The 12150-nt window shown below is 39.2% G+C and overlaps 1 protein-coding gene across 1 annotated transcript in view; it reads left to right on the top strand.

The window, feature by feature from the left end:
• Positions 1–12150, top strand: part of CYFIP1 (cytoplasmic FMR1 interacting protein 1) — a 57206-nt gene that overhangs the window by 21664 nt on the left and 23392 nt on the right. Inside the window, exons 15-22 of the mRNA XM_056862070.1 lie at positions 899–1052; positions 2864–3020; positions 4250–4346; positions 4832–4908; positions 5019–5127; positions 6009–6128; positions 7156–7355; positions 11418–11505. Coding sequence (XP_056718048.1) covers positions 899–1052; positions 2864–3020; positions 4250–4346; positions 4832–4908; positions 5019–5127; positions 6009–6128; positions 7156–7355; positions 11418–11505 — 1002 coding nt within the window. The remainder of the gene's footprint in view (positions 1–898; positions 1053–2863; positions 3021–4249; positions 4347–4831; positions 4909–5018; positions 5128–6008; positions 6129–7155; positions 7356–11417; positions 11506–12150) is intronic.

Genomic DNA, 12150 nt, shown 5'->3' with positions numbered 1-12150 from the left:
TCCTTTCCATCTCAAGGAGTTCTGGGCATGGACTTGGACTTTAATTCTCTTCATTTTTGTATTGAGAATACATCAGTTCTGTTCATATAATGGTGCAATATCCGCACATGGTATTGTATAATTCTATTTGAATGCATTTTTGAATAATATTCAATTGACAGCGAAGCTACGCTGTTTATGTTGTATTTTTCTGTATTTCTCATAGCCAACACTGCTGTTATTTGGTTTGACTTCTCTTTACAGCAGGCTAATTTGTTTATTGTGTGCTCCATTCTCTTACAGGCAGTGTTCTGAGCCTTAACAAAATGAACAGACAAAATGAACAGACAAAATAAAGGAACCTGTGTTCCTTATGTGTGAATCAGAATTCTTCTGTCTTCTCCACTGTCTTGCTTTTTCTGTCTTAACATACTAATAGATATTTTCTCTGGTTTTGTGTTCTTCTCCTTTTCTTATTTACCCTTGTATTTTTTATTAACAGATTATCTCCCCCTTGCCTCTTCCTTCTCTGTTGGTTTTAGCTCTACATGGTTCGCTCTATGACAGAGTCCTTAAACTCTGTTGAGCTGTTGAAGCAGCTCAGATCTCTGGGAATGGAAAAGTTATTGCATGTGATAAACAAGTTTCTGAGGCAGTCCTACATCTATCCCCCACTTTTAAATTTTGGTGGTAAGGCATTACTTATTATTTTTAAGTAAAGTGATATGAACTGTTCTCCTTCAAATGTGGTGCTTTTATTTAGTCATTTGTTCCTCAGATTCTTGACCGCTGAACTTCCTTAATCTGGTTTCAGTTTGTAATGGAGCAGTCTCTCTTTGACCGCATGTTTTAGTGATGTTCAACTAATGCGCTGTGTGTGTTTTCCCCCTTGTCATGAATGTTCTGTTTAATAACGCAGCTTTATATGGTGAGAACCATGTTAGAGTCCCTCATTGCTGACAAGAGTGGTTCCAAGAAAACCTTGAGAAGCAGCCTTGAGGGGCCCACAATATTGGACATAGAAAAATTCCACCGAGAGTCTTTCTTCTACACTCACTTGATAAATTTCAGTGGTAAGACTTGTAGATGATTAGTGTCCAGCTTCAGCATGTCCTAACACCTCTAACATGACCTGGGGAAATGTTTTCAGTTTTTGTGCATTTTGCTTGATTTAATTGCTGGTCTATCAGAACAAAGCAGCCTGGTAGCCGATTGGCCATTGTCTTAAAATTCATCAATCTAAGAGTATTCCTAAAGAGTGTAAGGATTAACCTCAAAAAGGCGTCCATCGGTTATGTAATTATGTATTCAGACTATTTAGGACTGAGTTCCCAGAAAGAAGGATTATGTTGTAACAGCATATAGTATGTATATGAGTATATTTGCCCGTTGAACTAACCATATGTATTTTTCTGGCAAGGCAGTAATGAAGTGTTTGTTGTTGTTGATTGGCCATTGTCAGAAACAAGATCCTGAGCAACACAGACCCTTGGTCTGGTCCAGCAGAGCTATGCTCATGTTGAAAGATTATAAATGCAACTGCCAACTACGCATTTAATGCTTCATATATTTTCTGGTTAGCATGAGGGGCTTTCCCTTCTTTCTTTTTAAAATTTTGGAGTTATTAGAGTCTCAAGTGCTGATCCTGTTTACAAAAACAGGCAGAAATGTCTGTTGAGATTTAAAAAAGAAAATGTAGAACAAAAATCAAACACTTTGTCCTGGGTAAAATGCTTGGCCTTCCATTATGTCCTACATTGGCTGTAGCTGGAAGCATGAATGTCTACTCTTACAGCACCATTTTGTGTTATCTTTCTAACATCTGCTAGGGGAACTCTTCACTCTGAATGGGAGAACGCCTGCTAATTCCTTTTTTGTGCAGCATAGTGTTTCTTTCATTGCCAACTAATGTCCTTGTTTTGGTTCTTAGCAGTGTTTCCCAAACTGTGAATTGGGGCTCGCTAGCGTCTTAGAGGTGCGTCAGTGGTGGTGCTTGCATCAGCAGAATTGGACTGGGCCTGGGTGGGTCTCTTAACACAGCAGATGACCTGTGCTCATCTCTGCCAGTTGCAGTAGAGGCTCTGGCAAAGGAAGGCTTATGGTGCGCACAAAACAGATGGGTCACTGTAAATGACTTGGTACCCAGCTCTGCTAAAGACTGCAGCATACAGAATGCTGCAGATGCTACTGTTCTCCTGACTTATCTATTTCATTTAGCATATCATCTATGTTTTAAACCTTGTGTACATGTAATTGAGAAGGCTGAAAAGAAGAAAGGATTCTAAAAAACGTTTCTCAATAAAAGGTTTGGGAACCACTGATCTGTCTGGGCTACTGAAAGTACTTCTCCTATGGCAGGCAAGATGGGATCCTTGGCAGTTGGGATGGAGTCTTCAGAACAGCGTATTTTCTTTGGGTTATTCTATATGTTGGCCTTTCTTTTCTACAAGAATAGTATTTCTCATTTAGCATCTTTCTGGTCAGTGCCTACCATAGGGGACAAATCAGTCCCACTAGTTGAATGGAATGATGAACATGGTTGTTGCAAAATATTCCCATCCCAAAGGCTAGAAGCACAACCATTCTCAGCATTCAGCATAAGCTGAGAGAGCATTCTGGATCCTGTATGTGTACTGCTAAATCGCTGTTTGTGTTTTCAGTCATAAATGTGTGTATGCTTTTTTATTAATGGTAGCTGTAGTAATGCTTGACTTCCTATTTGATTATTGGTTTCTGCTTTCCTTTCATGCAATACCCTAATAACCCTAAGTCACCCTCATTTGGGTTCATAATGCCTTTCAATTAGAATAATGGCAATTCTTTTATTTTTATTTTGGTTGTTTCTCTGTGGAAACTAATGTGTTATCCCGTTTCCTGCATTTAGAAACCCTGCAGCAGTGCTGTGACTTATCCCAGTTATGGTTCAGGGAGTTCTTCCTGGAATTGACAATGGGGAGAAGAATCCAGTTCCCCATTGACATGTCTATGCCCTGGATTTTGACTGACCACATTTTGGAAACCAAGGAAGCATCGATGATGGAGTAAGATTTCTGTAGTTCTTCTATTTCTCTGTTAGATGCAGAATATTGGTAAAATATTCTCTGGTAAAAGCGATAGTCTGGGAAGGTGGAATAGGGTGGAAAGTCCATAAAAGGCCTTGCAAGGCCTCGGCCCTGCCTGGCTCCCGCATGCATGCTCCAGCGTCGGGAGCGTCTTTCTCTCTCCCTCCCTCTCAACAGCTGACAGGCGGCGAGAGGGCTTTAAAGTGTGCTGCGACGTTCCTTCACACCGTGGCTTTAGGAGCTGTTTTTGGGGTGGGCTGCTGGAGGGGCGGGGGAGTCCAGCGAGGAGCTGCTGGGGTTCTACTCCCCTCCCCCGGATCAACGCCCTGTGGCTGGTGAGTGGGGAGGGGTGGGGCCGTCCCGAGATGGGGCTGCTCAGCCTTGGCAAGGCCCAGGACAGGGGTAAGAAGGCACAAGGGGGAGATGGAGTCTGTGACCTTCTCCCTTTATGCTGAAACTCTTTTTTTCAGCTTGGTTGTTTCTGGGGAATCGTTTTATGTTGAAGGTGAATATGTTCACTGATACTGGGGTCTGCCAAGAACCCTTCCCTCAGAGGTTTATTTTCAGGGCATGCACCATCCTTTTCCTCAGAGATCTTTGAGGGTTTCTGTCAGCTGTCTACTTCTGGATAAACTTCAGCATTACAGCTCATCTCATTTGAAAACTGGAAACTTCTCTGCCACATTCCCATGTCCAGTTTTACTGTAGGACTTCTAAATTTGTTCCAGAGGGCTGCAAGAGCGCTGATTGCTTAAGAGCAAAAAACACTAGAAGGTTGTGGAAGTGGATCTCAGTGCAGCCCAGTAACCTATTCTTAGGTACTGTGTCTGGTCAACCTGGGTCCCACTGAAGTTGTACCCCTGTAGCTCTGTGGTTTATATAATGTGGCCAAGCTGTTTTATGTACCGCTAGAGCACCCTTCCTATTTGTAGTAGCTCTTGGTAGGATGAGAGCCTGATTGAGTAGAAGAAACTCATTTCCCTTTCTAGGAGATGGCACCGCACCAGATTTGATTACGTATCTGTTATCAGAATTTGATGGTGGGTAAACCTTATCGTTTGATGATGGTGATCATAGTAACTTTTACATACTTTATCTCAGTGTGTGACAAAAGGATTATTTTTATTTTCAAGATGCTGTGATGGTATCTCAAGACAGTAACAGAAAGATTTTGACCACAAGCATGTTTTCTTCTTTCTTTTGATTAGATACGTCCTGTATTCTTTGGACCTTTATAATGACAGTGCTCATTATGCTCTCACCAAATTCAAGAAGCAGTTCCTTTATGATGAAATTGAGGCTGAGGTGAGACTCCTTTTGACTAGCAGCCCATGTGCTCGAGCTTGTTGGGTCAGATTGGAAAAGCAAGAGAATGAACTGTTAGTGAAACTTATGCCTGGTCCACACATGCCAGGTTAATTGACAACCTGGGTGTAACTTGCAAGGCATCACACATCTTGACACTGCAAACATCTTAAATGCACTTCCGCACATGCCGAATAATGCACTTTCAATCTGGTTTCAATGCACTTTGAAGCTGGATTTTACTGTGCGGAACGGCAAAATCAACTTGCAAACTGTTGTTAAAGTGGATTGAAAGTGCATTATCCAGCATGTGCAGAAGTGCTGTTAATCTGCAAGCTACTGGAACAAGATTTCTCAGTGCAGCTTGAGTCTGGGCCACAGAGTCAGCTGCTAGGCATGTTGAATTTGCACGGCCTGTGTATTTACTAAAGATAATGTGTGTGAGTGATTTAACTGCTGAGCAATTCATACGTTGCTTTCTTCAGGTCAACTTGTGCTTCGACCAGTTTGTCTACAAGCTTGCAGACCAGATATTTGGGTACTACAAGGTTATGGCAGGAAGGTCAGTGTACTCATGGTTATTTTAAAATATTAATTCATCACAATGTTTTTTTTAATCATATATTGTTTTCTTTGTGGTGTGTGACAGTCAGTTCTCTCCCTTTTCAAAAGCCTGCTTCTAGATAAACGATTAAGATCAGAGTGCAAGAATCAGGGAGCAACGATTCCCTTGTTAACATCCAATCGATATGAAACACTTCTAAAGCAGAGGCATGTGCAGGTTAGTAAGAGCTTTTGTTGTCCCGCATGGTCCTTTTTTATTCCCTGTTCTTTAAGTTTGTCGCTACATGCTCTTTTCTTAAGGACCCATCTTATAATGGCTTAAATGAAATGCATGAGACCCAGGCTTGCTGTTTATAATCAATAGTAGCCAAATTATCTTCTTGGCTGCAGAAATCCTTTGGTATAGCAGCAGATTTGAACTTGTAAAAACTTTTTAAAAGACCTCTTGCTAAACATATTAGGATGGATTTTTAAAAAGTGATTTGATTTAATTCCTGAATTAAATTAAGTTTATGATTCATATATTTCCTGAATAAGTATGTATATCAAATAATTGCTAACTGAAGCATTTCTCTTTAAAATCAGAGTTTTTATGTTACCCATAAGCATAATTTACAACCTCTTTAAGTGCCCAGAACGTTCCAAGAGGAAGGACACACTATTTTGGTCAAATAGAGTGAACTTTAGTAAACGCTAACAGTTTGTCTGATTAAATGTAAGGAATATATTGGGAGTTTTACTGTCTTAACCAGATATTTCTGATAGGAAGATTATTCACAGTGATAATCCTTTGTACTTCCCATCAAACCCTCTTCTGAAAACATACAAGATAAACTTTTACGTATGAATTTGTTTTTAAAAGTTGCCGTTAGCACTACATGTTCACGATGCACATGATCCTGATAATTACAAGCATGCATCTTGATTACCCAAATGTTTTTTGAGATCTTGTAGAATGTTCAGATAAAGTGGGTTGGACTCTGTACAGGATTGTGAGGTTGGGGTGGGGTTGGTGCAGATGTAGGCTGCATGAAACATGTTCATACCAAATTATGTGTATAAACATTGATTAAAATGTTGGAATTACTTTTGCTTCAGCTTCTTGGTCGATCGATAGATCTGAACCGTCTGATCACTCAGCGAATTTCAGCAGCCATGTACAGATCAATGGAACTTGCAATCAGTCGCTTTGAGAGTGAAGATCTGACCTCTATTGTTGTGAGTATTAAGAAGTTTGGGGTTTTTTTTGCCATCAAGTTGCATCTGATTTATGGCAACCCCTGGTGGGGTTTTCAAGGCAGGAGATGTTCAGAGATGGTTTGCCATTGCTTGCTTCTGTGTCATGACACTGGTATTTCGTGGAGGTCTCCAATCCAAATACGTGAAGGTAGAACTACTCAAATTTATATTAGGGTGGGAACTGGTTCAAACTTTAGGAACTAATCTTAAACCATTGCTTTTCTAGTGACACAATAAATTAATGGGTGAAGTGTAACATGGTACCTCACCACTCTCCCCTGCCCTTCTCATCTTTGCCTGCTCAGAAATTAAACTGTAATTTGTCAGATTAAATTATGCAACATAAAAAAAGACAACCCCTAGGTTCTGCTTTTAGTTTTTCCTCATGTCATGTGAAGTACATGCAAAAGGCAATTTGACAAAGTGACGGGACACCTGTTTAATAATCATGCAGTATATAATCTCATCTCTGTTTTAATTTTTTAGTATTTATATGCTTTGTTGGGATTGACAAACCAGGGGCAGCTGGGAATGGGATTAACATTTCCTGGATATGAAGTATTTAGTTTAAGGAGTTCTTATTTACCTTCACTCCATATTGATGAAACCTGGTATCGCTGTGCGTGAAACAAATCGCTTAAAGTAGATGCAGCTCATGAATAAATTCTCATTTGCCAGAATAAAAGTTGCCTATTAACTGCTATTAGGCATATATTTTAAATTTGAAAGAATGGTTGTAATTCTTTCATAAAATTTCCTTTGCACCTTGTTAATACAGGTATGTCATATTTTGTTGGCATGGATAGCAGTTTTGAGAAGAGAATGGAAAGATGGGATAGAAATTATCCTAAGAAAATGTGTTTTTTTACTCCCGAAGGCCTTGCAAATGGATGGTTCTGGTCTCTTATGATTCTGTGTATCTTAATGATTTTTGCAGCCTTGTGTCTTCTTTCATAATATTCTCATTGTGTATTTATCCTTTCCTTCCTTAAAAACCCATTCCCAGGAATTGGATGGATTGGTAGAAATAAACAGGATGACACACAAACTTTTAAGCAGGTATATGACTTTGGACAGTTTTGATGCCATGTTCAGAGAAGCCAACCATAATGTGTCGGCACCGTATGGAAGAATCACACTTCACGTCTTCTGGGAGCTCAATTATGATTTCCTTCCAAATTACTGCTACAACGGCTCCACTAACAGGTTAGTAAAAGGTTACATTTTTTAAAACAGAATTTGCATGTCGTTCCACTAACCAGTATTACCAACTATCTATAATATGGCAGATTTTTCAGAAGTTTTGAATTTTTGTTAAAATTAATAGTTCATTTAAATCTGGATAAATTAGGGATTTAGCTTATATTGAAAGAAGAAAAACAATTAATAAGGATTGCGGACATGAGCTTTGAATAAATGTTGGTTGATTCTACATATTCTTCTTATATATTTTTATACATGCTTCTGATTGTTCTCATTATGTGTATCTAATCATGGTATTATGTTCCATTTTAATGCTGTGTTCAAGCATATACTGTAATCTGACAGTCCCAGTGTGCATGCGTGAAGGAGAAGGTAGTGTGAACAAGGTGTGCAAATGCTTTGAGACTCTTGATATTGTGTTACTAGAATAGGGAGTGAAAATAAAGGTTATGATGGTATGCTAACAAGTTATTCTTGGCATATGTAGCCTGTATGGCCCAGTGAATAGAACGCTGGCGTGGGTGTAGAAAAATGATGCTTTCAGACTTTCAATGAGCCTCATTCTTCCTCTAATAATTAGGAAGCTTATATTTTCTGCATTTCCGGATATTAAGTAAAGCAGCTGGTTGAACCTCAATTTCTGTGGCATTGCAGCTAAAGGTTTTTTTTTAAAAAAAAATATTTCGGTCCATATGGAAAAGGGTGGATCTCTAGAGCAGAGGGTACCCAAACGTTTTGTTCCTGTGGGCACTTGGAATTCTGACATAGGATGATGGGCGCAACCACAAAATGGCTGCCACAGGAAGTGGAGCCAACCAAAAAAATTAAGGGAGTGAGGTTATGCACAAATCTAACAGTAACTTTTCAACATTTCTGGCAGAAGCTCTGATTGCCTCTTAAAATGAACATATCACTCAAAAAAAGTTTTTCTGCATGCACACAGCTTACCTTTGGTCATGCAGTGAAGATTCCTGTGCTGTGGTATATTTTCAGGGTATGAGCTTCCCACAGTTGGGTGGTGTATGGGTTTTAGGAATAACTTACTCTTTCGGAATGATGGCCTGATCAAACAGTATCATTTATAACTATTTCATTCTTAAAAGAAAACAATTATTCGTCCAGAAAAGTACATAAATCCTTTTTCTTCCATTTTAAAATTAGTAGTCAATCACTGAGTCACTGGGGACTTCTGAACTTGTCTCTATATGTCATGTTCATAGGGGATGCAAGCGCAGTACCCAGCCACCTTGATGAATAATTAAAAGTCTAAACAAATCTTCTTCTTTTGTAATCCTTCTCTATTGCTTCATTGGACAAAGGGTTTGATCTTTTACAGACATGTCCTTTATTGGAACAAGCAAGTGATCATAAGATCCTGTATTTGTCTGGTCTCTGCAAAAATACTATTTTATTATTTTTAACATTTGACACCTTTTTATTCAGGTGTTCTGTGTGAGTGAACTTGATGTTTAAATTGTTACAGGATGTAGGGCATTTATAAAAAGCTGTCAGCACTGAGGTCAAAAGTTGAGGTCACTAAATGCCCATTAAGCTTCCTTACTGTTTGTAACTGTTGAGGTTTTGATAATGTAGTGAGATTAAACAATAGAACAGTCTGCTATTAAAGCAGTGGGCATTTAACTAATTGCATCTGCCAGTTCTCAGTTTTTTGTGCAACGGAGATCAAATGCAAGGATTATTGATGGAGAGCATTTGCAAGGAAGCAGAGCTGGCGGTGGGCCTGACAACAGTGTAGTAGACGTTTTGTTAACATGAGAGCCAGCGTGGTGTAGTGATTAAGAGTGGTGGACTCTAATCTGGAGAACCGGGTTTGATTCCCCATTCCTCCACATGAGCGGCGGACTCTAATCTGGTGAACCAGGTTGGTTCCCCCACTCTTCCGCATGAAACCAGCTAGGTGGCCTTGGGCTAGTCACAGTCCTCTCTGAACTCGCTCAGCCCCACCTACCTCACAAGGTGTCGGTTGTGGGGAAGAGGAAGGGAAGGAGATTGTAAGCCGGTTTGATTCTCCTTTAAAAAAAGGCAGAGAATGTCAGCATATAAAAACCAATGCTGCTTCTTATGAATGGAAGCTGTGGGACAAGAAAATCTGGGTTTTCCTCAACAGTGAACTCACTGGCTTTAGGCAAGCTTCTTGTCTCAGTGGTGGACCTGTATCTGCTATAATTGATGGCCTAATTTCTAAGATGACCTCATCCAAAAGATCTGTACAGTGCAGCCACCCATTGATAGGGGAGATAGTTACAGTAACACCTGAAAACTTTAGAGTGTGTGTTTGTGCATATGCATTGGGGAGGGAGTTAAAAAACCCCTGATATTAATTTGTGACGTCTGCACAGGCATAGATATTTCAGAGAAGCCCTGTGTGAAAAAATGAAAAGTAGTAGTAGTTGTTAAGGATCGCTTGAGGTGAGGGCTTGGGGAAGAGGAACATAACATGCAATAGGAGAACAGAACAAGAGGGGATGTCATTCCCCCTCCCCCATGAATCCTTGAGGGTCCCACTTGTATTATTTTAAGAAGGAAGTTATTGATTTTTCTATTTCTTTTGTGCTTCATGTTGTATTTTGTTGCTTTTCCTTACATCATCTCTAGCAATTATTTTATCGTTCATGAAGTGCTTTCAAGTGTTCAGAGCTCTTATAAGTCTTACAACAGTTCTGTAGAGCAAAGCTACCCATCATGAACATTAAGGGAAGATTAAAAAATTAAATTAAGTCTTATTTGTCATGCTCTGAATACTTGAAAATAGAATAAACACTTCAGAAGCCTGTTTTATCAATTGTACCCACCCCCAAGCACTGATAACAGGGTTTCGATTTGTGTAATCTACTTTGTGTTGACTGCTTAGAGCTGTGCTGATGCAAATGGATAAATTGCTAGGACATTCATCATCCAGAGATTAAATAGCAAGACCCGATTATCTTGAAGCATGCCAAAACCTGCAGTCTAGCAACAGGGCACCAAAGTAGATTTACCAAAATAATATTGTTTATTAGAGAGTAGAGGAAGGGGAATAGAAACAATTTAAGTTAAATCTACAGAACTAATTTTTTTAAAAAACAATTTATTTTCACTCAGCTCTCATAGCCGTTTGAACGCATTATAGATACCACATCACAATTAATTAAAAATAATAAGGGAACATGGATGTTTGAAGAAAGGCTGGAAAAATGTTCTAAAATTGATTTATTACAACATCAGAGGTTATGAAAGCATATTGGCCAGTCAAGAGCAAACAACATGTTACATACAACTGAATCCCCACTATTAAAAAAAAAGCAGCATTGTCAGCAGAAACTTTGATCTCAGCTGTGTGTGTGTACTTAACCCTTTCCCCCACCTTCAGATTCAGTTCTTCAAATCCCTCCCCTCCCAAGCAATTTAGCCTTCTGTTGGATTTTGTGGGCTTGCTTACCGTCACCACACTTGGAAGTTGGGAGAACTCAGGAGTGGGTTCTGACACAATGCAAGGAGTTGGGAAGAGATAGGAATTCTTGGTATCCCAGCTGTTGCTTTTCCCTGGATAAGTGGTCATAGGAAATGTGTGTTGAATAGGTGTGCAAAAATCTAACATCACTCTGTGTGTGTGTGTATGTGTTTTGAGCCACCGCAGCAACAGTATGATAAGCAAATTCGTATACGTTCTTTATAAGAGCTTTTTAACTGTAACAAAGCCCATCAATATACATAGAAAAACATAAAGCGATTTTTGTAGGATGATGCAATTAATATCAGTAATGCATATGATCTTTCCTTTTGTGAGAAAACCCAGGTATAAATAAATAATAGATATCTAGTTAGCTTGGAGAGGTGCATGTTTAATGTAACATTTTTTCTGTTGTGGAGATTTTTAAATTATACTATAATATATTAATGCTGTGATGCCTTTTGAGCAATACCTAAAATGCCTCCCCATATTTCTTAGAATTTCAGGATCAAAGTTCCACATTATGAACAAGCTGGTAATTAAAATAAATGTGGTTTAGAAAATATATAACAGTTGCATAAACGTAAACTGTTGGGTTATCTTTATATTTATAGGTTTGTTCGAACAGTATTGCCATTTTCCCAAGAATTCCAGAGAGATAAGCAACCTAATGCACAGCCCCAGTATCTACATGGATCCAAGGTTAGACCTTCTTTCCATATTTCTGCTTTGCATGTGACTGAGGCATATGAAAAATTCCTCTTGATAATGTTTGATCCTGTTATCTGTCTGGAATCTTTGTACTGCTTCTCCAGGTGATTATGCTTTGCTGTGGTCAGTATTACCGTTACCTTTCACCCCACCCTCTGGAGCTGGTGTAGTTCCTTGCTTGTTAGGGTTGCCAGGTCCCTCTTTGCCATCGGCGGGAGGTTTTTGGGGTGGAGCCTGATGAGGGCGGGGTTTGGGGAGGGGAGTGACTTCAATGCCACAGAGTCCACCAATTGCCAAAGTGGCCATTTTCTCCAGGTGGACTGATTTCTGTCGGCTGGAGATCAGTTGTAATAGCAGGAGATCTTCTGCTATTACCTGGAGGTTTGGAAAATGGCACGGGAAAAATACAGTACAATGATACAAAATATGTATTGTGTTCCAAAACATTTCAACAAGTACAATGGACTACAAAAAGTGACAATAAATATATATACAAAATATACAAAACGTGTTTGATGCAGTCTATAAATAGTACAATCTTCTTAGTATGTGTGTATACACACACACACATATAGATATAGATATATAGTTTGAAAAGTCCATCAGGTACATGTATAAATGATCACAAAGTCTTCA

Source organism: Euleptes europaea, chromosome 16 (assembly GCF_029931775.1).
Source record: "Euleptes europaea isolate rEulEur1 chromosome 16, rEulEur1.hap1, whole genome shotgun sequence".
Taxonomy (NCBI): domain Eukaryota; kingdom Metazoa; phylum Chordata; class Lepidosauria; order Squamata; family Sphaerodactylidae; genus Euleptes; species Euleptes europaea.
The sequence above is the reverse complement of the archived record's forward strand: the minus strand, read 5'-3'. Positions and strand labels throughout refer to the sequence as shown.